This window comes from Rhamphochromis longiceps, linkage group LG16 (assembly GCF_057381845.1).
Source record: "Rhamphochromis longiceps isolate RC_006_pf linkage group LG16, R_longiceps_female_GT1.1, whole genome shotgun sequence".
Classification (NCBI taxonomy): Eukaryota; Metazoa; Chordata; class Actinopteri; order Cichliformes; family Cichlidae; genus Rhamphochromis; species Rhamphochromis longiceps.
In genome coordinates this window covers 3,433,637-3,459,373 of record NC_140572.1, presented here as the reverse complement: position 1 = coordinate 3,459,373, position 25,737 = coordinate 3,433,637, and the positions used below count along the sequence as shown (strand labels likewise).

The 25,737-nt window shown below is 43.2% G+C and overlaps 2 protein-coding genes across 4 annotated transcripts; one reads left to right on the top strand and one right to left on the bottom strand.

Moving 5' to 3' along the window:
* Positions 1-221: 221 nt before the first annotated feature.
* Positions 222-12,130, bottom strand: wdr4 (WD repeat domain 4). Its single transcript, XM_085384395.1, has 11 exons — positions 11,997-12,130; positions 9,519-9,587; positions 9,193-9,339; positions 8,953-9,109; positions 8,573-8,685; positions 8,411-8,471; positions 6,700-6,804; positions 4,831-4,895; positions 2,782-2,968; positions 2,277-2,346; positions 222-896 (listed from the first exon to the last, which is right to left on the bottom strand). Exons 1-11 carry the CDS (start codon positions 12,077-12,079, stop codon positions 709-711), a joined length of 1,245 nt encoding a protein of 414 aa, XP_085240521.1. The 5' UTR covers positions 12,080-12,130; the 3' UTR covers positions 222-708.
* Positions 12,131-14,961: 2,831 nt separating this feature from the next.
* Positions 14,962-25,730, top strand: LOC146650393 (uncharacterized). 3 transcript variants are annotated; one of them, XM_085385629.1, is made up of 4 exons: positions 14,972-15,254; positions 18,307-18,406; positions 20,858-21,880; positions 25,443-25,730. In XM_085385629.1, exons 1-4 carry the CDS (start codon positions 15,210-15,212, stop codon positions 25,607-25,609), a joined length of 1,335 nt encoding a protein of 444 aa, XP_085241755.1. In that variant the 5' UTR covers positions 14,972-15,209; the 3' UTR covers positions 25,610-25,730. The 3 variants fall into 3 exon arrangements, with proteins under 3 accessions (XP_085241753.1, XP_085241755.1, XP_085241754.1); XM_085385628.1 differs by having other exon boundaries at positions 14,973-15,254; positions 18,307-18,412; XM_085385627.1 differs by lacking the exon at positions 25,443-25,730 and having other exon boundaries at positions 14,962-15,254; positions 18,307-18,412; positions 20,858-23,171.
* The last annotated feature ends 7 nt before the right edge of the window (positions 25,731-25,737 follow it).

Genomic DNA, 25,737 nt, shown 5'->3' with positions numbered 1-25,737 from the left:
CAAAACACACACAGTACAAGAGTAAAAAGCATCTCAGCAGCTGTCTGCACTGTGGTGCACAGGTAATGATGTGAGCTTCTTTTCTCGCCGCCTGACCTGGGAAAGGAGGTGTTGCAGTAACTCAAACTCCAGGCCTCAACCCTACAGTGTCAGGACAGCTATGCATAAACCATGTAAAACAGAAGAGGCCCAATTTCCTTCACAATTATATGAAACAGTCATTGAGAAAATGATTACTTCAATTTATTGCTGAGAGGCTGTGAAGCCCAGAGTGTTTAATTAAATCCTAGTCTCATATTCTTTTTAAGCTGTGGAACACATTTTCCTGTTTCATTCATTCTCATAACTCACTCAGCTTTTCCTACACGTCAGAATCCTGCTCTGGAAAAACTCTGAGGAAGTTTAGTAGTCACTTCCTCAGCTGCTGCTAACACACACTGCAATCGCATGCAATCAGAAATGTGAACAGAGAGCAACTCTAACCCGAAGACAGTGTGAGTGCATATGGTTCCGTGAACAGCATGTTTCCTTCACTGGTGATGGTGGAAACATAGGGCAGACTTTAATGATAATGTTTCTACAACATTCTTCTTTAAAAATAAGAGAAATTTGAGTCAAACATAAGAACCCCTCATCGGGCCTGTGTGGTGAAGCTCACACATTTTATCAATGCATCAAAACAAGGAAATAAATGTTCTTCAAGTGTCTTCAGGCAAATGGCTGAGTCACCGACTCAGTTTCCTTCTTGACCTTCTTGTTGCCCTTTGCTCTTTGACCCCCGCTCCTCTTCAGGTGCTGCTCCTCCAGCCTTTGTTGTTTCCTCTGGAGGTACACCGCCACATTGTCAAAGGTCACCTTGTGCAGCTGCTCAAACCGGTTATTAGTCCTTAAGGAGGCTGGTATTTAAGAGAAGGTACAGTAAGTATATGTCTGCGTCAGTATATGAAAAATATAATAATACAGACAGATGTCCTGATGCAGGCTCAATCATCCAGGTAAGGAAATCCCAAAAGGTTGATTCTGTTCAACCCAACGTAGCGTTTTCAGCAGGAGAAACATATTGTCACTCATCCAGGTGACGTCTTCAGTCTCAGCTGACTGAAGGTTTCCAACTTTATAAACAGTACATTTGCACAATGACTGGAACCGGCCCACTGAATGAACAATGGGCTGGGAGGTCAGTTTCTTCATCAATAATTTGCAAATTTTAGGCAATTTGCAAATTGCCTAAAAATCTTAGAAATATGGTACCAGCCAGATGTTTACTCTGGGTTGTTTTGCCTTTGAGGAACCTTGGAGTCCTTTTTGACCAGGACATGTCCTTCAACGCACATATTAAACAAATATGTAAGACTGCGTTCTTCCAGTTGTGCAACATCTCTAAAGTTAGAAATATCCTGTCTCAGAGTGACGCTGAAAAACTAGTTCATGCATTTATTACTTCCAGGCTGGACGACTGTAATTCATTATTATCAGGAAGTCCTAAAAACTCCCTGAAAAGCCTTCAGCTAATCCAAAATGCTGCAGCAAGAGTCCTGACAGGGACTAGAAAGAGAGAGCAGATTTCTCTAAATCCAGAATTCAAAATCCTGTTCCTCACATACAAGGTCTTAAATAATCAGGCCCCATCTTATCTTAATGACCTTGTAGTACCATATCACCCTATTAGAGCACTTCGCTCTCGCTCTGCAGGCCTACTTGTTGTTCCTAGAGTATTTAAAAGCAGAATGGGAGGCAGAGCCTTCAGTTTTCAGGCCCCTCTTCTGTGGAACCAGCTTCCAGTTTGGATTCGGGAGACAGACACTATCTCTACTTTCAAGATTAGGCTTCAAACTTTCCTTTTTGCTAAAGCATATAGTTAGGGCTGGACCAGGTGATCCTGAATCCTCTCTTAGTTATGCTGCAACAGGTGTAGGCTGCCGGGGGATGATGCACTGAATGTTTCTTCACTCACCACATGTGTTCATACACCTCTCTGCATGTAATCATTAGCTATTATTAAACTGTGGCTCTCCTGCACTGCGTGTCTTTTTGTCTTCCGCCCTTCACCCTAAAATGGTCGCAGCAGATGGCCCCGCCCCTCCCTGACCCAGGGTCTGCCGGAGGTTTCTTCCTGCTAAAAGGGAGTTTTTCCTTCCTACCGTCGCCAAATCGTTTGCTCAGTCTGACTGTTGGGGTTTCTTTCTATTACTGTAGGGTCTTTAACAATATAAAGCACCTTCAGGCGATTTGTGTTGTGATTTGGCGCTAAATAAATAAAACTGAATTAAACTCACCTTCAAGTGTCTCCCAGTGTGGCCTGAAGGCTTTAGTCACTCTGTTAAGTTCAGGTACATGAACAACACACTAGAGAGACCCAGAGAGCAGACACGTCAGCCAGAGTCAACACACCCATACACATTTATGGGAGAGAATTAAACAGGGAATTAAACGATAGCAGCAGACTATATTTATGACTATATACACTGAAACACTGGCCAACATCCCTGGAAGAGAGAACAATACCATGGCAACCATAAAGGTACAGCTGTACTGCCCCATGTCATAGGATCTGATTCGCTGAGCCTGTGTTTCATCAGAGTTAGTGTATCACAAAGAACAAACTCGTTTTCAATACTTAAAACTATTGTCATATATCCAATATGGACCCTGGATGTGTCCAGTCTCCAATCTTGTGTATCCAGTGTATGAATGTAACCAATACAGAGACTCCAATCATCTGAAAATATCTGAGTGCAGTTTCTTCTCTACATATATTCATTATGAATTATGGCATTGTACCTCCCAGGAGCTGTGTGTCAGTGAGTAGATTTGAAGTGGTGCATCACTAGAGTCCATCAGCACCCACAGTCGTCCTTCGGGGTCAAAGTTCACGTCCAGGGGACAGCAGGGCAGGGAGATCCTGCTGTGTGGCACAAGCTTCTCCTTGCCCTTCTGAGTCAGTGTGAAAAGCTGGAGTATGGGCACGCTGAGAACACACGGGGCGCAAGCAAATCATCAGTGGGACCCCTCCGTAAGACTCTAGCTTTAATTCTGAAACTGGATTAACTACTACAGAGACTTGGCTTAGTCTCTGTAGACCACATTTTTTCCTGACAAAAGCCAGATGCTAACTAAATAAAAAGTAAAGCACAAGGATAGAAACTGTGATGAAATATACTGACACTTTTTGTCAATGTTTAGAAACGAGATCGAATCAGAACTAATGTGTAGCTGTGTAGAAAGGCGGCCATTCTTATATTTTGCTTGTTTTTATGTTATTGTATTTTTGCACACGTCTGTTGCTTGTGAAGCTCGCACAAGAATTTCACTCACATGTACTGTACCAGTGTACCTGCACATGTGATGTGACAATCAAAGTGATTTGATTTGAAGTGCTTGGTGTTGGCTCTGCAGTAACATTTCCTGTTACAAAGCACAGCAGTGTTTTATGTAGCTTACGTGTGTAGCCCATTTAATTAAACACTTTTACATAACGTCTTATTTGATAGTGCAATTCACATTGGTGCCCTGCGCGAATGCACAGGATGGGTTTAAAGTTGCTGTAGGTGGGAGCTGGCAGCTAAACATAGACAGTGGGTCCCAGGACTGTCAGCAGGATGGAGAGTGCAACTGATTCTGATAACAAAACTAAAGGTGAAGAATGTTTGATCTAATGTTTGGAGAAATCGTTATAAACAAAGAAAGTAAAGGTAAAGAGCTGGACTTTGCTGCACTTCTCACAACACACAAAGTGCTTGTGTTTAGTTTTCAGTCTTGTGACTGACCCTGGTGGGCAAAACATTACTCCATTGTGACCACAGTACCACAGTCGGTGGTACTGTAGGACAAAATGTTTTGTTATTTCCTCATCTGTCTTGAGCCCAGACTACTTGGATTATCTATCAATGGAGGAAAAAACGAACACATGCATAGAAACTACGACTTTTGGGGAAGTGTGATCCATATTCTTCCCCAGCAGCTTTATTTAAATCCCTGAAAATGGCATCTCTCACAGAGTGACATATACAGCCATGATAGCAGCCTTCAAAGTAAGGACAGCAACATGTAATTTTGATCTGGATGGTTAAATAGTGCCATCATGTAGGAGGTGAAGAAGAAATGTTTCATCGTTAAAGCAAAGGTAAGCCTTACATAACTAGCTTAAACCAACTACCACACATAAGCTAGCTACTCGGAAGCCTCTTCCTCGGAAGCCTAAACAGAATCGCTCAGTGCACCACTCCACACGTCCATCTGGCCTTTACTTGGAGTTTCTATCAGATTTCTCAGGTTTTTTTTAAATCCGATTTAGTGCTTAGATTAAATTAAAGAATTATTGTGGGTGATTTTAAAATCCATCTCAACACAGCATTTAATCTATTAAAATATAAGAAATAGCTGTAATATATACAAATAGCTTAATTATAAATATCAAGACTATAACGGAGGTGAAAGAGATTTTACTCCAACCTGTAAAACTTCATTTGTTATTTTACTGTAGAGCAAAAGGGTAAAACTGCTGCACTGTGTATTATATAGAAGAGTTGTACAGAGAGACACAGGCAGGAATCATTTCCTGTGTCGCTCAGTGGTGCATTATGGGTAATCTGTCTCACTGAATGTGCTCCTGTGACTGGCCAGCACGTCACAGAGTGGGTGGGAGGTATAGTCCAGCATTGTCCTTATCTTAGATGACCTCCGCCTGCCACTGAGCATGATGATAAATGATAACTGTATTTGTTGTTCCATTACTCATTTTTCCTTTAATTTGGCGCTCATCTGGTTAAATTTGTAAAGTTGTATATAGTGCACAGTCCAACAACAACAGAGTCACACACGGGGACTCACCTGTCACACTGCACAGCTACATACTGACCGTCACTCGAGCTGGTAATTCGGCACACTGTTGTATCCTGAGCATTGAAATGAAAAAAACAGACAAACATACGTTGGATTGGTTCACTCTGACTACTTGGCCTTTTAACAAAGCGACTTGTTTCGACAGTCCCAGGATTTCTAATATGAAAATGTTTGGTTGGTGAGATAAATCCACAGGTCTTTTTCAGCAGTTTCCCCAACGCCTCGTGACAACTGTCATGATGATCCATGGATTTAACTGTAAAAACGTTCAGATGCCTCCTAAAGCTGTACAGCAGCAAACAGACAACTGTCAAGAAGTAAGAAATGTTTCAGACTTGGATGTCTCTGAACAGGTTTCAGTGATGTGCTACACTGACACCTGTGTCTGAAACGGAGAGAAAAGTGCTACAAATGTCTACCGTATGATCCATCAGCAAAAACTAGGAAGTGTGCAATGATTTGTGTGTAATGTCTAAGGACTCACAAGCGTGTGCTTTAATCTGCATGCAAATACTAACCAATTTGAGCACACACAAACCAATTTTACAAATGCGTGTACCCAAAGTGATCACAGTTCAAGTTCAGCTTCATAAATCGGATCATTTTTCTCTGAAAAAGCCGTCTGTGCGTGCACATGTGTAAAACTACACACACTTCCCTTTCGCTCACAACATCTTAAATGCAAGTGGACGAATCGCCTCACACGCACAGATCACTTTGCACGCCCATGTAGGGTTGTGAGACACACTGCCAGCTTCGCACAGATCCACACAAATGTGTTCAAGTCCCAGTGTGAAGCTCGGCCTTCTGCTTTCTTTTTCCAAAAAAGTGGACATTTCTTTCTCTAAATAAACAAAAAAGCTCTACTAGAAAACAGATTTGCCAATTACAGACACTACACCAGGGGTAGGCAACTCCAGGCCTCGAGTGCCGGTGTCCTGCAGGTTTTAGATGTGTCCATGACCCATCACAGCTGATTTAAAGGGCTAAATCACTCCTCAGCATTTCTGAAGTTCTCCAGAGGCCTGGTAATGAACTAATCATTTGATTCAGGTGTGTTAACCCAGGGTGCAATCTAAAACCTGCAGGACACCGGCACCCGAGGCCTGGAGTTGCCTACCCCTGCACTACACAGTTCAAAGATTAACAAATGGCTCAGCTGCTTCTACATGCTGGGCGTTTTTCTGCAGGGAAAAGTGCACAGCTGCAGAGGGAACATCATATCTATACAGAACATCACTGTGGCTCAACTGGAAGAGTACGTGTATATTTTCAATATAGATATAATCCAGGTAATGTGTGATAGCACTTTGAAATTAGGTTACCATTTTCTGATAAAAGCAGGCTAACATTGATATTAGCTTAATATAAATCCCAAACACTTCAGGATGTAGCAGCAGGTTATTCAAACCATATATTAATCTTTAAAGTTTACTGTCTACAGTCTGTAATATGTAAACCTATGCTTTCTAGTAGAAGGATCATTATAGGCCACTTTATGGCCATATACAAAATACAGGTATGAGTGGAAGCCCAGATGTCCCAGTTTTACACCGGGACTTGAACGCAGGTTACATTTATGTGCACAGGAAGCTTTTTGAAAGAAAATGATGATTCATGAAGCTGAACTTAATAAATCCTGTGTAAATCATCACCAACAGAACTGAAACACATGCAGTCCTCAGATGTCACACACATCACTGCACACTTTAGTTTATATGCTATGCATTTTTAACACTTCTGAGGCAATTTCTCTCCATCCAGCTACATCGTGCAGCTTTAGAGAAGCCACACAGGTTAGGTTAGGCTGAACCTGTGTTGTAGCCTCAGTGTTACAGGATGAAACACACTGGATACCTTGTCTTTGTCAGCCTCAGAGCTTGTGGTCTCGTCAAGCTGTCTGAGGTCCAAACTCTGCAGCTCAGAACCAGATTCATAGTCCCACAGCTTCAACGTCCCATCCTGGTGAAGAAGCACACTGACACTCAAACTGCACAGTCAAAGTACTTCAATAAAATCCAACCCCAGCAAATGTGCATTTTTGCTGTTTTGACTTGTTATTTTTTCCAATCTCATTCACATGATTTGTTCATCAGTAGAGTACAGTGTGTCAAAAGACACAAAACAAGACATTGTTTCAATAAAACACATTTATGACCCTTCTATTCTATGACCACTCTTTTTTTTAATGTTGATGTAGAGTGAAGCTCATGGAGAACTGCCCATGACAGGTAACAATGGCCTGACATGCTTTACAACAGTGGGACAAACTGTGAGAAAACTCATACATAGGGGTGGGCGATAGAAACGATATACGATAGAAACGATATAAATTTGGCCAACGATAGAGATTTTAACTATACCGCTCTATCACCATAGCGCATGTTGATGATGTCATCAAGCTGCGCCTGTTTTGGTCGAAAGCATCGCAGCGGCTACAACCATCATCATCTGCAAATTATGCCGACAGTCACAGCAAAGAGATGAAGCCCTTTTGAAATATGGGGAAAGCCAAAAACTGCGCTTCCTCCACTTCCGTAACATTGATTCATTAATGTTGAATTCTCTCGCAGCTGCTCTGTTCCCATGTTGCTGCAGTATATTAATAACTAACCTCGTATTGTGGATGAATAATCTTAGTTGTCCAGACTGAAGTTTGGCCCGTGTACAGCATCCTGCTATGCGACTGCATTTGTCCCTGACCACCAGAATCCCTCACGTTAACTTTTATCAGTGGAAAAAAAGTTGGCGTTCAGCCTCCAGCTTCACTGTGCTAATGTTATGCTAACATAGCTGTGTCGCTAGCAATCAGGTAGCACAACATTATATACCAGGTAGTCCAACTTCAGTAACCCTGCAAACGCCACTGCTGTTTAGTTTTCTGTCTTCATTTATGTTGGAAGTGGTAGCAGAGCTGTACGTTTGAATTAGTTTCAGAAATCTCTCAGTCAGAACATGCTATGTCATGTTTAGGTGTAAACTAGCGAGCTAACTTCCTGTTAACTTCTACAGTTAACAGGAAGTGAAAACAGAAATTTAATAAATTCTGTTTTCATGGATGCCTGGATGTTAAACTTAATTGTTACACCCGATAAAGCAGCAACGCTGATGATTTTATTAAAGATGAAAGAATTTAGACCATTTTTAACTCTCAGTGTTTGTTTGACTTTGGGACCTGAATCGGACGGAGTTTTGGACCCAGCTTACTCCGCGAAGCTCCTCACTACGGCAGCCGTAATGCTCTGACAATCCATCAAGCAGTGCGGCTTACCAAAGTTGTACTAAAACATTTTTTAACAGATTTCTGCAGCCAAAATCGGTTCGAGGTCAGTAAGCACAACCGGAATTCATACATAAGGAACACTCTTGATTTTTGAGAAAATTAAAGGATTTTAAGTCCTTACAGTGTGGAAAATACGTTATACAGAAGAAGAGAATATATCGCGTTACATATCGTTACTGCACATGCTTCAAATTATATCACGATATGAATTTTAGGCCATATCGCCCAGCCCTACTCATACATATACTGGGAGAACACGCAGACTTCATGTTAGATGTCACGTACCCCTGATCCAGACAGAAGCCAGTGTGGATGTGCTGACAGGATCTGCAGGGCGCTGACAAACCTGAGAGAACACATAAAAAACACTGAAGCAAACCTCACCTACACGCTGCTACAGTGAAACCGTGTACAGACAGTGTTCTCCCTTTCTGTTAACACACTCACTGACGATGTCCCAGGCAGAAGGACTGGATGTTGTATGGAGACCTGAGATGGCTCACTCTGATCTTCTCATCACGGTCAGCTGTGATGATGTACTTGTCATCCAGCACCACTGTCTGAAAGACGGCACAAGAGCATCTTTAGCAGACATTCTGATAAAAAATACACTGATGACTACCCAACGGCAGATTTCAGTGCAGTATGTTGTCAGACAGCTGCCACTAAAGGCAAGAGCAACATGCTATAAATGACTGATGGAAACGCATACATAAAACACACATACTGCTAACATGTTTGTTTATCCACCGTGAGGAATCAGCAGCCAAAACACTTCTTTTGATAGACTTATTTATAAGGCACTGAATGATAGTGGTGTTTCTTACTAGAGCTAGCAGCATAGATAGGTGGCCCATCTTCAGCTCGCCTTCTTTCTGTGGCTCAACCACCGAGAACACGTACACATCTCCTGATTTGTCCGCCACCAGCAGCTCCTCCTCAGCCTGGGTGAACACCAGGGACGTGCACCTCCTCACCACCCACCTGTTAGACACACAGCGCCGTTCTGAACACTTCCGTGCAGTAGATGAAGCTACTGAAACTGAGTGACAGAGGTGAAGTCATACCTGATGCTGATGTAGTGCCATGAAGGCTCACAGCGAAACAGAACTAGTCTCTTGTTGTCATCAGTCAGTGCCAGGAGCTTTCCAGATGGAGATACAGCAAAGGCGAGGACTTTATCACTTCCTGTTTCTTCTGAGGAACCACCATCACTGATGAACAGAGCAGATACGTTATAGCTATATCCTAAAGCCTGACGGAAACTTCTGTGAGATTTCCCACAGCAGTCTAAATGCTGCATAAATCTGCTTCTACTCTGCGTCTATTTTTCTCTTCTTCATATTCTTATTTTCATTTGCACAATACAAACACATTACCAGCCCATTTATACCTGTTCTTCTCATCCTTTGTATTCTTAGGCTTCTTCTCAGCAGTGCTGCAGTCAAACACAAATGGATCTCTGTGATCAAGGAGAGTAAATCAGTTACAATTCCATCTGAAATTTTACTGCCCGTTATCCACTCAACAATCATATATTTCAGCAGCAATAAAGTAACAGGACAGCTGGCAGATGACTTGTTTCTGTGTTCCTATTATTTAAAAGTGTCACATTTGGATTTAGTTCATGTTAATTTGTCCCAACACAAGTTGCTGATGCAAATGAAATAATACTTTCATTAGGCTGGTAAAGAAAAAAAAGCTTATAGGAGAGCAAACACCTAAACATCCATCCATCCATCCATCTTCATCCGCTTTGTCCGGGGCCGGGTCGCGGGGGCAGCAGCCTAAGCAAAGAGGCCCAGACCTCCCTCTCCCCAGCCACCTCCTCCAGCTTGTCCGGGGGAATACCAAGGCGTTCCCAGGCCAGCCGAGAGATATAATCTCTGTAGCGTGTCCTGGGTCTGCCCCGGGGCCTCCTCCCGGTGGGACATGCCTGGAACACCTCACCCAGGAGGCGCCCAGGGGGCATCCTCGCCAGATGCCCGAACCACCTCAGCTGGCTCCTTTCGATGTGGAGCAGCAGCGGCTCTACTCTGAGCCCCTCCCGGATGGCCGAACTTCTCACCCTATCTCTAAGGGAGAGGCCAGCCACCCTTCGGAGGAAGCTCATTTCTGCCGCTTGTATCCGCGATCTCGTTCTTTCGGTCACTACCCACAGCTCGTGGCCATAGGTGAGGGTAGGGACGTAGATCGACCGGTAAATTGAGAGCTTCGCTTTTACACTCAGCTCCCTCTTCACCACGACGGACCGGTGCAGCGTCCGCATTACTGCAGCTGCAGCCCCAATCCGTCTGTCGATCTCCGGCTCCCTTCTCCCATCACTCGCGAACAAGACCCCGAGATACTTGAACTCCTCCACTTGTGGCAGGAACTCATCCCCGACCCGGAGTGGGCACTCCACCCTTTTCCGGCTGAGAACCATGGCCTCAGATTTGGAGGTGCTGATCCTCATTCCCGCTGCTTCACACTCGGCTGTGAACCGTTCCAGTGCGGGCAGTGGCTGAAGCAAAAACTCGGGTGTGGGAGGAGTTCGGAGAGGCCATGGAAAAAGACTTTCGGACTGCCTCGAAGAGATTCTGGCAAACCGTCAGACGTCTCAGGAGGGGAAAGCGGTGCTCTACCTGCACTGTATAGTGCTGGCGGAGCGCTGCTGACGTCGACTGAGAAAATTGTCAGGCGGTGGAAGGAATACTTCGAGGACCTCCTTAATCCCACTGACACGTCTTCCGAGGAGGAAGCAGAGTCTGGGGATGAGGGGAATGACCCGCCAATTTCCGGGGGCGAGGTCACTGAGGCAGTTAAACAACTCCTTGGTGGCAGAGCCCCTGGTGTTGATGAGGTCCGCCCCGAGTTCCTGAAGGCTCTGGATGTTGTAGGGCTGTCCTGGTTGACACGCCTCTGCAATGTTGCGTGGAGATCAGGGGCAGTACCTGTGGACTGGAAGACCGGGGTGGTGGTCCCCATCTTTAAGAAAGGGGACCGGAGGGTGTGTTCCAACTACAGGGGGATCACACTCCTCAGCCTCCCTGGGAAAGTCTATGCCAGGGTGCTGGAAAGGAGAGTTCGTCCGTTAGTCGAACCTCGGATACAGGAGGAACACCTAAACATGTACCAACAATTTGTTACTTTTTAGCATTTTATCTGTAGATAGCAACACTTAAAGAGGAGCAGAAAGAAATCACAGGCTGCCAGATACCAAGCAAACCTAGGCCTCTGTAACAAGAGCTCAGTGTTTCATATACAGACAGCTCAACCAGGAGAGCTACAGCAGTATTTTCCAGATGTCCAAAGTCAAAAGATGCCATCATGAATGTACTCAGAGGTTTCAAGCAGTCTTTGACGCAGAGGATGTTAATCTAATGTTCAAATAACCCTCATAACTTTGCCGGCTCAGTTTCTGTTGAGCCTGTGGAAATGGAGGAACCCCTTTAATTAAAGCTGAGAGCTTTCAGCTTGTTTTACATCACTTCCCCTGTTGGTGTTTGCAGGAGCAACACTGCAAAAATGTGATCCCCGTACACGTTTTTGTGGAACCAAGTGTAATTCGTAAGTGGCGGTTTTTATCATTTGAAACCATCGTTGTGTCATGATTTATATATCTCTACACAATAAACAAGAGTTACCCCCTATTCACAGATTTTCTTGTATGATTATCCACAAGTATAGATTGAGCAAGGAGAGCGCTTGGTTGGGTGGGGTGTAAGGGTAACAGCACTTTCTTTAAACAGTATAATTAAGTATGACCTCCTATTTTAGAAAGCCCTAAAAGCAAGCTAACCATACGTCCATGTCCCAGTGTATTCGCTCTAACGTGAAGAGCTGCGAGCATTTCTAACACGGAGCCAATGAAAGAGATTTAAAGTCAAACCTGGCTTCCTTTGTATGCACTGCAAACAGTTTTTTGTCGCAGGTGATAATAATCCAGTTTCCACAAAAACCTACAGCACTCATGATGCTTAACGCGACTGGGCACCCATGTGTGCGACGGGAAACTGCCGTATTTTGTCGCGTACGAAATACGTCACGGAACGCCCCTTGAGTACGGGACGCACATAAGAAGCGCGGCCGTGTCCACAGGAGAAGAAGTACGAGTAAAAATAACTTTAAAATCGGAGCAAAACCTTGAAAATTAAGATTTAAAGACTGCTCATACTTCCAGCACAGGTAGCGCTTAGCTTGAAAGGCGGGAAGTTTATTATTGAGGTATTTTAACATTGCTGTGATGCTGCTGTTCAGGTTTAGGGTCTGTTGTTTTAGTGAATGGCTCATTGTGCCCAGCGCACGCAGGCTGTACAGAAATATGTACAACAGCTCGAGCACTGGGGCCTGGCAGCATGGCAGCCCCACCCTGTCAACATGGCATCTGTTGTTACAGTTTTGCTCATATCCATCATACCCACGGGGATACCCACAGTGAATACTTTTTTAAACGGCATTTGTGGGAAACTTGCACCATGTCACTGAGATGGCATCCAGCCACAGGGAGGGATACACGGGGCAACGCAAGCAAGCTCTAAATGAAACAGTTTCCCTTGTGAAATAGAGCAAGGTGCTGGTGAAAATTCTCCATAAGACCCAGTGACAGAGAAGCCTCATAAGAAACTGGGTCTGTTGTCAGCTGTGGCTGTGGCTCAAATAGTAAAGCAAGCTGGAAGGTTGGTGGATGAATCCCTTGCCCCTCCTGTCCTGTGTCAAAGTATCTTTGAGCAAGATGCTGAACCCTGAGTTGCCCCCAGTATGTCCAAAAGAGTATATGTATGTGAATGTTAGGGTATGAGTGACTGTGTTACTCCCTCTCCATGGCAACCAAGGGACCCGGGGGATTGCATCCAAAGCTGGTACAGCTCCACCCTCGCTGGGAGACAGACTGACCTGTACTTTGATTTTTCCCCCTTTTTTGAACATACTGCACCCTTTTATTTATGTCTGTGACAGCGTTGTTCTGCACCTCTTTGTGCAGGATGGCTTGACACATCGGCAACAACTGAGGCAAAACACTTTTTATCGTAATGTCTCTGTGGACCCTGTTGGTGGGACACCTGGTCCTCAGATGCCTGGAAAGGAGGACCCTTAAAGCCTACATTAGCTTTTTCTCAATTCAGGAGCTGCATCCTTCGGGGGACCCGGCCTTCACAGTCTACGTGGGCCAAGTCCTCCGAAGACTGAGAATGCTGGAAGTGAGTGGCTGTGAAAGGGGACGGTCTAGCCTTCAGATTTGTGTCACCAGCTGTCTCAGTGGAGTTTAATAGACTCAGCCGTCTGCTCCTTGTTACTTAAAATATAACAGGACACTGGAGTAAATTCTCTACCAACTCCAAAAGTAGAAAAGTTGTAACACTGTGTAAAATATAAATAAAAACAGAATACAGTAATTCATGATTATAATTTCTCATTTTGAATTTGATGGCAGCGTCAGCTCTTCGAAGTTGGGGTGGGGAGAACAAAAAGCTGGAAAAGTAAGTGACATCAAAAGAAATATCTTTTGCCATTGATTATGTTAACTGGCCAGGTCAGTGACATGATTGGGTATAAAAAGAGCAGCTAATGCATAATTTATGGTCCCAGAAACACGTCTGTCTACATACATGTTCTAACAGCAAGAGCAAGCTGTTCACCCACTTCAGATGTGCTCCCATGAAAGCCTTTAAGGTCCTAATTGTACATCGCTGGGAGCAGATGTAAAACTAAATACAGCAAGAAAAGCATAGACAGCATCTGTCGTGGACATTTTTTCATTACAATTAACAGTCAGTTTCACTTCAGCTCTCCAGGTACTTTCGTATATCTTCCCTCTTCACCGCCCTGGCTGCTTACTTTGTACAGCACAAGCAACAGTGGCCCACAGACTATTCATACAAATTGTCATATACAGATAACATTGTAGCAACATTTAGTCCTATTGAAATTCTTAGATGCGTGTCCCCCAACTTTACATGAACATATATAAAGTAAACAGGTATATTAAAGAAAAAATAATAATACTAAAATTAAAAATGTAATAAAAATACTAAAAGTGTTAAAAATTATGGAGAATTTAAAACAAATAGTTTAGCATTTACAGTTTGTGCAAAACTGTGCAGTGAGCATTCAAAGTGGCATTGTTTAAAGTGACAGTGTGTAGAGTCCAGTAACTGTAGTGAGTGTGTACAACACAGTAAAGCACTGTGTTGTACGGATACACAGTGGCTGTGGTGCTCATGCTCAGATTTAGGTTTTATCAAGTCTGGCAGAGATGAATTTGTATTTAAGCTGATGATGCTTAGATTAATTCACTGAACTCCAGCTGTACACTGTCAAGTGTAAAGACAGTATAAACTGTATAGTGTCAGTGTGGGGGATGAAACTGCTGACATCTTGTTAAATTCAGTTGTTTAAGGACACAGAGAGCAGCAGGTCAGCAGATTACAGCATGTGCATAAAGAAAATCTACAGAAGCCCACAATAGAAATTGCTGGGAGTCGATCCTTCTCCCTATGTGGAGCCATTACAGCCAGTGTTAGGGTTTTCTGACCTGCTGAATCCTACTTGGAAATGCAGCTGGAAACCTGTGTGCTTATTGCAGCAAACACAGCAGTCTCCTCTCTGTGTGTTTTACTTTATAAACTGATTTATTGTAAAGAGCAGCACGATTGTTAACAGAGGGAGAATCCATTACAGTCACAGCTTGTTGTCTTTAACAGTCTCAATATTTTTGTTTGTTGTTTGTGTGGATTTCTCCGAAATTTGTGTTGAGTTATTCACAGTCACAGTATAATAAGCAGTTGTGACCACAGCCAAATTGGCCAGCAGGTGTCACTGTGGAGATGGGTTTCATCTCCACGGGGATAGATGGAGGCAGGTGATCCGCTGTGGCGCCGCCACAAGAGTGAGTCTCGCTTATTTACACGAGGAGAAGCCTCCAAATGTCTGTACTGACACAACCTAAATCACTATATAGTAAAAGTAAAAAGAAGGCCTATCGAATCACGTCGCTTTTAAATCCTTTAAAATCAAAACATTGTTTTTCAAAGTTCCATTGGTATCACGGAACTCTTGTATTTAAGCCCAGTTTCCGACCGGAGAATAATATTGGGAACACGAAATGGCGACTTTCTTGTTTCGCATAGGACGATTGGGTCCTCTCAAGGTAACAAGAACTGTACTAGCTCTCAGTGTTTTACTGTATCGGTGTCGTGTTTAGTTGTACTAGTACAGATACAACACTTGGACTCAGTCACATCAACGCTGGCGTCTGTAGTACAGACCAGACGGCAACTGTCGGAACAGGACAGGCCAACCGCAGCACCGACACATGACCCTGAAACTGTCACAGTTACAGGTCACATCGTTTGTTCCTGTTGTTATTGGAAAGAGGCGAACCACTTTGAAAAAGGGGAAATAAATGATCTCTGTGCTCTGATAGTTTAAGCCGGTTTTTATCACGGTTAGGACTGATTTTTTTCTTAGGGGGGATGGATTGCACAGCATACAGGCACAAAACTGAATTGTTGGTGGCTGATGGCTCCTGTCAGATGATGATGATGATGGTCCTCACGTACTTTTTGTCCCTTGGTCCAAAATGTGAACATCGGCATCCTTTATGTGCAGGTGTACAACTGAGTCTTACGCTGTGGTGGCTCTTCCATGTTGTGGGATGGCTGTTTGGTTTCTCCTTTGTAGAGGTCCCAGCATTCCCTGCTGCACTTGACTGTATACATGTTTTATACATGTTTTTAGCTTGTGTTTGGGAGTGTTGGCCTTGGGACCGACTTTTAGAACCCTTCCCAGGCGTGTCAGCCCCAACTCACACCTTTCCTCGGTGACTTGATAAAATAGGTGATAAACGAACATAATAAAGCTAAAATGTCTTCACAGTCTGATTTTATGAATAGATGAATTTACTCATCAGGCATAACATTATGATCATTGACATGTGAAGTAAAATTTTGATTTGCTGACCTGATTTGGAATATATTTGGGAGTAAGTGGACATTTTCTCCCCAAGGATCATGTGATAGAAGCAGGAAGAAACGGGGAAGCATGAAGATTTGACTGTTTGATAAGGGCCAAAGTGGGATGGCTAGACGACGGGGTCAGAGCATCTCCTAGTGTGACGGCAATGTGATGCTTTGGGTAAAGTTCTGCTGGGAAAACGTGAATCTTTGTGGGTATTCTCTGATGGCCGAGGTAATGCATGCTGCCACGGAGCAAAAAGGTTCAGAAATGGTTCATGGTTCACAACAATGATTTTGAGGCGCTCACTTGGCCTCCAAATCCCAAGATCTCAGTTCAGTCGAGCATCTGTGAGACGTGTAGGACAAAAAAGTCAGATCTATGGAGGTCCCAGCTCGCAGCTTACAGGACCTGAAGGATCTGACATGTTGGTGCCAGATTCCACTGCGCACCATCAGGAGTCTGGTGTAGTCCATGCCTCGGCCTGAAGTCAGGGTTGTTTTGGCAGCTGAAGGAGGACCAACACTATGTTAGGAAGATGATTATAATGTTACAGTTGATCAGTCTAAGTAAGAGCGCTCAAAACGAGCAGTGTGTACAGTTTAGGTCAGAAGTTTATATACGCTCATCACTGGGCATGAATGTCACGCTAATTTGACTTGTTCTTTTTTCCAGGGTGGAATGATTGTACAGCATATATCTTTAATGGCTTTAAAGTTTGAATTTATTTTGGATTTTCCATACACAGTCAAAAATATACATACTGGCTTGAATATATGCAAACACTGACACCTCAACCAGATGCTTTTGGTAGTCACCAGTAAACCTCTGGCATAATTCTGGCTGGTTATATGACCAATCTTTCTGGTACAATTGGTAGAGTTTATTTAAATTGGTTGGATTCCTGGGATGGATCCAACTTTTAAGTGTAGTCCACAAATTTTCAATAAGGTTGAAGTTGGGATCTTTGGGAAGGACATTCAGTAAGGCTGCGTTCACACTGCAGGCGAAAGCGCATCAAATCTGATTTTTTTTTTTTTTTTTTGTGACCCTATTCGACCCATCTATCCGATCATGGTGTGACAGTGTGAACGGCACAAATCCAATCTGGGTCACTTTCGTATGTGGTCCTGAATCCGATACATATCTGATGTTTTAGAAAGCGACTGCTGTTTGATGGTCATGTCGCATTAAATCCGTCTTTTACGTCACTGACACAAGACAGACACTAATTATCAGCTCCGGAGAAGACATCACGAACGCTTCCTGGCCATCCAGCGTAGATGTCAGTGAAACTGTTGGGAAGACAGCGTTGGAGAAACGTGAACATTTTATTTGTACTGTATAATCTGCAGATTCTGACAGAAATCTGCAGCTATCCTTTGAAGCACCGCTCCTCTAAAACAGCAGTAAGGATCATTATTAGGTTATTTACATTATTATGTCAATAACAAAATAACTTAAAGCAAAAATTGGAAAACGTAAAGTCTGAAGTCTTTACATTAAGGGCCATCAGTCAAACATGCTGTTGTTCTGGGTCTAAACAGAGCGCGTTGTGTGTGACGTCTTCTTTTGCGCATGCGGCCGCTTTGAGCGTTCACACTAGAGCGCGTTTGCTGTCGCATTTTATTTGTAGTGTGAACGAGCAGACAAAAAAAATCGGATTTGGTCAAAAAATCTGAATTGAGCATTAAGACCTGCAGAGTGAACGTAGCCTCAGTGTGATGTTAGCCTGCTCTATCCATTCTAAAAACACTTTTGATGTGTGTTAAGGATCATAGTTTATTCAGATGTGTTGCAGCAGGGACACATTTAAACGTTTCAGGACTCCGGCCCTCGAGGGCTGCAGTTTGACACCCGTGCCCTAGTGTGTCCAAGTTTCAGGTGGTTTGAGGTGAAGTCGGAGAATTTGGAGGTAGACCAGAGGTTTCTTAATAGGTCAGCACCCTCTCAGACCATGACAATGTAAAACTCACTTCACGGTGGACAGTGTTGATGGTGTTCAGGCAGTTTCCTCTTCGTGGCAGACTTTAAAATTGGTCAGATAAATAAATGCTTAGTGGTGGTGGATGCAAAAATGGTGCAGATAGACTTAAAGTGACTATAAAGAAGTTAATGTGTGTCAGGTCTTTTCAGACAGGATTAAGAAAATAGGACACTGCGAGAACCAGTGAAATGATCACAAAAACGAGCCTGAATGTGTGGTTCTGTACTCTCACTGGACAATGTTTTGTTCTCTTCTGCAGCGTCTCCAGTTGGAGAACTTGGGAATCCTGAGGACTTCTCCAGCTGCTTCGTTCTGCACCAAGACTGAAAAACCAGCAAAACCTGGGAAGAAGACCAAGAGTGCAGGCAAGAAAAAGACCTTTGGGTTCTGTTAACTGCTTTACGCTGTGGCTTTTTAAGTTGTGCTGGGTGGTTGCTTTTGTTCATTCATACAATAATGCATATGTGCATGATGAGTATATGTGTACTTTCAGTTATGATGCCTTTAAAGCGTAACATGCACCTCTTTCCACAGTGAAGCTAATGTGCCATATGGTCAAAGGAGCTTGCAAAGAAAAGCGTCTGGACTTCTTTAAGTTGCTTGAAGACGTTTCACCTCTCATCCGAGAAGCTTCTTCAGTTCTAAGGTCAAATGGTGGAGAGTCCCAGATATAAACCTAGTGGGAGTTTCCCCCCACAGAGGGACAAAAGGACCCCCTGATGATCCTCTAATCGCCTGAGCCAAGGTGTGAAACTGGGTGTGGGTCCCAATCAGCCAGAGTTTCGGGTGAAGAAGCTTCTCGGATTCGAGGTGAAACGTCTTCAAGTAACTCAAAGAGGTCCAGACTAGGGCTGCCACAAACGATTATTTTGATAGTCGACTAGTCACCGATTATTTTTGAGATTAGTCGACTAATCAGATCATCATCCATTGGACGTAAAACTACAGCTTATTGCACCAGCAGCATCTGCTCTTATATAACTATCATTAGCTTACAGCTTTAAGTGTTTAAGGTGCTAACTACAAATAAAGACAAGATGATAGTTTATTAAATTTTAATGAAATTTGCAGATTGTTTCGGTGAAGTTTAATAAACTCCTTGCTATCTAAAATATACCCCAGAATATGCTCCAGAATATACCCCAGGACACTGGGGTATATTCTGGAGCATCTCACACTTCTGATAATCAGCTGTCTGCTTGAGTTTATTCAGCTGTGTAAAAACTATAACTTTAATCTCAGACAAACTGATTTACTCAGGAACAAATAAAATACTAAAAAAAAAAGCCAAACAATAACATTTTAAGTTATCTAAGTGACTCATATATATTTAACCTGAGTAGCGAAAGACGGCGGTGGGTTTGAAAACGATTTGCCGGGAGTCCGGTGTTCTCACGGCGCTAGTGAGCCTAGCCCCCGGCTCGCTAACGAGCTAGTGGGTAACAGATGTCTCCGAAAATGTCGGAGCGCTTTTGAAAATATGTGGTGTCTTGATAAACTGAGCAGATATTTGAGGTTTACACAGCTACATTCTCGCCTGAAAATATGTTAAACGTTTATTTTGTGACCCAGAAAGAATAATAAGAGTAACATTAAAACTAACTAGCTGCCGCCATTGTTGGAAACTGCGCTGGGCCGCGCTATGAATTCTGGGACACAGCTGCTTCTTCTTCTTCTTCGGGGTTTAACGGCAGCTGGCATCCTTGTACATGCAGTGCTGCCATCTTCTGTTTCAGTCCGTTATTACACTCTTAAATCCTGCGTCTTTTGTGATCTTACAAAGCTTCAAACGACGCTTCGACTATTAAATCAGTCGTCGACGATTTTGATAGTCGACGTAATCGTGACTAGTCGACAAATCGTGGCAGCCCTAGTCCAGACGCTTTTCTTTGCAAGCTCCTTTGACTACGATGACCTGGATGACTGAGAACCTTCACAGACAATGTGCCATATGATTTTTACATTTTAGAGCATGTGGTACATTTGAATCATTTTAATTGAATTCACTAGAAGTCTGTAAGGGAGAAAGCTGCTGCTGTTTTACTCTGTGACATGTTGTTAGTTTTGTGGTCCTTCTGTCTAATAGCCAATTTTCTAAATTTGTACGACGCTATTCTGAATGATCTTAAACATGTTATTTCTTGATAATCAAAATTCCCCATCTCCTATTTTAGTGTAGAGATGCAGACTTTGGGTCGTCCCTCTTCTCTTCAGTGTTCATGCCCGTTTTAATGTTGTGGAGCTTGAAGCCCTAAAAATCCAGTATTTGTTTGCAGCACGTACCTGCTTAGAGATTCTCTTAATTCTGATTCTTTTGATGATACTATGAACTGCAGCTGACGCGATTTCAAAGTCTCCATAATTTTACGTTATACTGAAATCGTTCCACAGTTTGCAGAGGCAGTTTTTAGAAGTTGGTGATCATCTGTTCATCTTTGCTTCTTTAGAAATTCGACCTCATTAAGATGCTCTCTTCAATCATGTCACTGACCTGTTGCCTGTTAAACTAATCGGTTACAAAATATTTTCCCTGCCATTTCTTTTTTTTAGTAACACTTTTCAAAAAAGCTTATATTGTTCATAAAATTGTAAGATGTGTCAGAAAACATCAAATGTTTAAACGATGTTCTGTTACGTATACAATAGGTTTGTGAGGTAACAGTTCCAGATTCTGGGATTGGGGAAGTACATTTGATTCGAAGTGGGATTTAAAAGTATCTAAGAGGAGTTGTGAATGCACACCCACAAATCAAATTGAATATATTATTTTATTATTTAACTGTTCATGTTATATTTACCATTTTCTTCAGCAACAGAGGCTCCAGATGAGAGAGCAAACCTGTTAGCCTACAAGACAGCAGTTGCCTTCCCAGTTAGACTTTCAGGGCCTGGATGTTTCCCAGCACAGTCTGTGGATGGAACGGGACCAGCGGTTGTCTCCACTGCAGAAAGCATTGTAGCTGCACAAGCCATCACTCCTGTTACTGCTGCCAGTGAGCAAGTAGCTGCTGAACCAGCAGCCGACTCCGATTCAGACTCTACCGACTCCGATTCAGACTCTACCGACTCCGATTCGGACTCTGACTCTGAGGATGAGAAGAAGAAAGAAATCAAGGGCTTTGCACCAGAGGCAGAACCCCAGAGGATCACAGTCACAGGAGTAAAGGCAGGCACTATCGAAGCTCAGAATGAATATGGGGCTCCTATCACACCTGGTGTAGAAACACCAGCACCCTTAGGAGCAGCTCAAGCTACAGTGACTGTACCCAGTGTTGGTTTTGAGAAGCTGGTGAAGTCAGGCCCAGAAATCATCACTCGAGAGGTGACTGGGTCTGACGTTTCAGCCAAAACTGCTGCAGGAGTGACAAAAGATGCTGCATTTCCTGTTGATGCTCAAATAGAAGCCATTGGTGAGGCTCTAAAAGACCCAAGGTCTTCCTCTGCTGAAGCTGCTCCTGTGGCTGGAGGCGAAGCTGCTGAAGCTGGAGCAGAAGACGCCCGTCCTGCTGACGCTGCTGCTGAAGCTGGAGCAGAAGACGCCCGTCCTGCTGAAGCTGTTGACGCTGCTGCTGAAGCTGGAGCAGAAGACGCCCGTCCTGCTGAAGCTGTTGACGCTGCTGCTGAAGCTGGAGCAGAAGACGCCCGTCCTGCTGAAGCTGTTGACGCTGCTGCTGAAGCTGGAGCAGAAGACGCCCATCCTGCTGAAGTTGCTGCTGCGGCTGAAGCTTCAGTCTGTGCAGGGAGCACCGAGGAGCAGATGGACCTTGCTCCTATTGTAACTGAAACTGCAGGAGAGGAACTGCAGACAGAGGCCACAGCTGAACACTCTAAGGGTACACACTACACTACCCTGACCCTTAAATCTTTACCTCCCTCTCTTTTTATTTATGGCTCTTCTAGAAATGACCATTGTTTTTCTGCCTGTGCCTCCAAACACAGTCTGAGTGCTGTTGCTCTGTTAACCAGGCGGCAGCTTCCCTCACATGTAACAGTTCATGTTGTATTTTAAAAGTATCGTCCGTGTTTTCTATTTAATGGCCTCCTTTAAGCGTCTCTAGGTGTTGGTTTTATTATCAGAATGCTACTATGTTTAGCACCGTTTGTCCAAGACAAATTTCCCATGTGGGACAAGAGGATAAGAATAAACATTATTAACTTAGAAGTTACAGCAACTAAAGCAATATCTCTGATCCCAACATAAATAAGGGAGATGCAGTAGTTTAAACTTGTCTGTAATATTAGAGAGTACTTTGGGATATGCAACTTGTTTTTCTCTGACAAACCCCAAAACACTGGCAACAATGATGTTCAGGTTAAAGACAAACGTCGGAGGTTTGTTGTTCCTGACATTAGAATATGCCAACTTTACACTGATGTTGATTGTTTTAAGTTCCCTGAAAGTTCTGCTCATCCACATAAGAGAACTGAAAAAGTAAACGGGATGAAAACCTCTATGGAGGTCATCTTTGCAGATTGAACTGCTTGCCAATTTAGTGCTGGCAAACAATAACGGGACTAGAAAGTAGACTGAAATCATCTCAGGAACATACTGTAGGCACATGAAAACTGGCACAATATCATGTTTGTGACAGAAACAAGCTTCATTGAGTTTTCTTCGTTCTTTCTGGGATCGATTATATTGGAGTGCATGATGCCAGATAGTGTTTTCTGCAGCTCCTGACCCCTCCCACACCCTCTAGTCACAGAATGGCTAAAATGCTTATTTCCTGCTAATAACATTGAAGCGATCATATAGTGGACATATAGGGAACACAGGTTGAGCTGATTTCAGTTGTGCTACAGTGGTTACTGTACTCTAATGTGGAACACTTCTTTTTTTAATATACACTGCCGGTCAAACGTTTTAGAGCACCACAGTTCTTCCAGTTGTTTGTTGCAGTTCAAGTCATTCAGGTCCAATGAACAGCTTGAAAATGTACAAAGGTAAGTGGTGAACTGCCAGAGGTTTACAAAAAAAAAGTTACCCAAAACTGTAAAATAATGTACAGAATTATACACAAAGGCCTTTTTCAGGGAACACAACATAGGTTAACAATTTAAGGCTGTTGTGCAGCAAAGGAGGTTGATCAAGCCTTGAAAGCTGCTGCTACTAATTCCTACAGGTGTTCCAACCTTTCTGGATTACTTCCCCCTCTGCCTGCATAAAAGCAGTGTTGGAACACACTGTGGTACCATACCCTCGTGAGCATCAGTTGAACTGTATTGTACTGCTGAAAGTAGAGTGTTGCTACAAAAATAGCGAGAAACAGGCAGTTAAAAATGGAAGAGAGATGGACCATCATAACACTTAAAAATTTCTTCTACAGAGAAACTGCAAAGAAAGTCCAGGTGTCAGTGAGTAGTTTCTTTCACCATCCAAAGGCTCAGAAACAAACTGTGACAGGAAGAGGTCTGCAGACCCAAAGACACAACTGAATCAGAGGACAAGTTTCTGAGAGTTAACAGCTTGTGTGATGGCGGCTCACGGGACAACAGCTCAATAGTAGTCGTAGTAAGCCCCAAACCCCATCGAGCTGGTTTGGGATGAACTGGAGAGAAGAGTGGAAGCAAAGCAACCTACAGGTGCGACATTTATGGGAACTTCTGCAACAGATATTGGAAGAACTTTGTGAAGAATATTTGATTTCTATTGTAGAGAGAATGCCACGGGTGTGTGCTGCTGTTATATCTGCCAAAGTGGCTACTTTGAGTCAAAAGTTTAGAATACATTTTACTCTGTAAATTGATTCTATGATTTGTTTTTTAACTCAAATTGCTCATTTGTACCGTTGTTTCATTTCAGAGTGCAATGAGACATTGAACTGCATAATTTCCACTGAAAATTGGGATGTTCTAAAACTGTTGACCGGTAGTGTATATCACGAGGTGGAATCTTTTAACTTCCTGTTAATCATGATAGAATCGTTTTAAATTGGAATAAGTAGTTCTTCTCCAGTTGTGCTTTCTACTGTACACACTGTGGGTCGATGCTTGTAGAGCTTTTGGGCTCTTTTCATCCATACTCTGTTATGCTACTGTTGGAGGATTTACTTGACTTGTATACTCAAACTGAAGTTAATTGTTGTGGAGGATCAAGGGCAAAGGTGTATGTGATTAAAGGTTTGTCATCAGATGAACTTACTTCTTGCATACTGCTACACTAAACCTGCTTGTGCAGTCTTCCTTTTGACTTTGTGACCAACTGAACTCTTTCACAGTTTGAGTGTTCTTGTCCTAGGACTGCTAACAGTGTCTGTTTTCCCTCACAGAGTAGTTGACTGCTATTTTCTCATGTTAACGTCTGTTCACATGGGCTCATTTGCACCCTTATCTTTGTGTGTATGGAATGTGAGTTACAGGTGCCTGAGGTAATGTTGAGGTCACAGATCATTAACCCTGGTGCATCAGTGGCTCATGATTGTAGTGTAGATGAATATACTGCTCTTCCCTAACAGCAGCTGGACGAGGAGAAGCTGGGAGTGGCTGCAGTTGGTGGGAGTACTCCAGGAATCAGGATTGCAGGCCCTTTTTTAAAAACTGAGTCCCAAAAAAGAAGAGTGCAAATCCTTTCAGATGATCCAACTACACAGCTGTTAGATGTGTTTGAAGTTGGAAGTGTCCCACACATCCCAAGACTGTATTCCTGCTTCCTGAAGTAACCTTCCTTCCCCACTCCTCACCTTGCACCACTTGTTTATTTCACATTTTGAAATCTTAGCTTTTGGTTTATCTGGAATCATATTCGTTAAGTGTAGGTGGAAAAAAGTTTTTAATGTGTTTTCATTTAAAAAAGAAAAACAAAACTTTACTGTCACAGCATGCTGGCAGATTTACAGGAAATCCCTCTCTCTTGTATCTCTGTTTAAGAGTAACATAGCGCTGTGCGGGTGTCGGACATCCCCCCCCCCCCTTTTTTTTTTTTTTTTACTTGTTCCATTTCTTTTCTTACCTCTGCAGTATCACTCTTTCTCTATGATGGGCTGTTTTACTCTCTGGAAACATGTTTTTCTTGACATCCTTTTTCCAGTCACAAACATGATCCTTGATGCTCCTTATGCTAGTGTCTCCATACTCCATTGGGGGTTGCTGCCACTGTAAAATGTGGCCACAAACCTCCTTGGGTTGGCATGAGTAATGTGGAAATGTGCAGTCCCCTCAAAAAACTCTTACAAAACTGCATCTTTGTTCTCATTTTTAGAAATTATCAAATGTGGTGTGATGAATCCCTTCAAGCAGCAGTTACTACTTTAAAATCAGTAACAGGGACACAGGACTAAACCTAGTACTGCATTAACTGACCTGGTTTTATTTCTGTTCCCAGACAAGACATTTTGTAAAGCTCGCCCTTCTACCAGTTTTCTTACATCTTTCTTTCCCTCCCCCTCCTTACTGCAGAAGCTGCAGCTGTGCCTTCGGAGCCAGAAGAACTGTTTGATAACAGCACTTACAAAAACTACCAGCACCACAGCTACAACCCCTACACATTTGCAGACCTGGATATGCAGATGGCCAAGTTTCGTCTCCCTCAGCCCTCCTCTGGCAAGCCTTCACCCAGGCACTAAAAAGAGCTGATATGACCATAAGTTATGGCTTAAAGATGACAGTGATGGCAGTGTCTCTTTTTTCATTGTCCCCCTACTTCTGTTGTTTTTAAAGTAAATCATTAAAGTCCACACATAAGAATTGAGGT

Excerpts from the sequence above, each read along its gene's own strand:
- wdr4 (XM_085384395.1), bottom strand. The coding sequence starts at position 12,079 with ATGAGTGCTGTAGGTTTTTGTGGAAACTGGATTATTATCACCTGCGAC. Across the intron at positions 8,686-8,952 it reads TATCTATGCTGCTAGCTCTA|ACAGTGGTGCTGGATGACAA; the intron begins GTAAGAAACACC and ends GCCGTCTTTCAG. Across the intron at positions 897-2,276 it reads ACACTGGGAGACACTTGAAG|CCTCCTTAAGGACTAATAAC; the intron begins GTGAGTTTAATT and ends CTTAAATACCAG.
- LOC146650393 (XM_085385627.1), top strand. The coding sequence starts at position 15,210 with ATGGCGACTTTCTTGTTTCGCATAGGACGATTGGGTCCTCTCAAG. Across the intron at positions 15,255-18,306 it reads GACGATTGGGTCCTCTCAAG|CGTCTCCAGTTGGAGAACTT; the intron begins GTAACAAGAACT and ends TCTCTTCTGCAG. Across the intron at positions 18,413-20,857 it reads GAAGAAGACCAAGAGTGCAG|CAACAGAGGCTCCAGATGAG; the intron begins GCAAGAAAAAGA and ends CATTTTCTTCAG.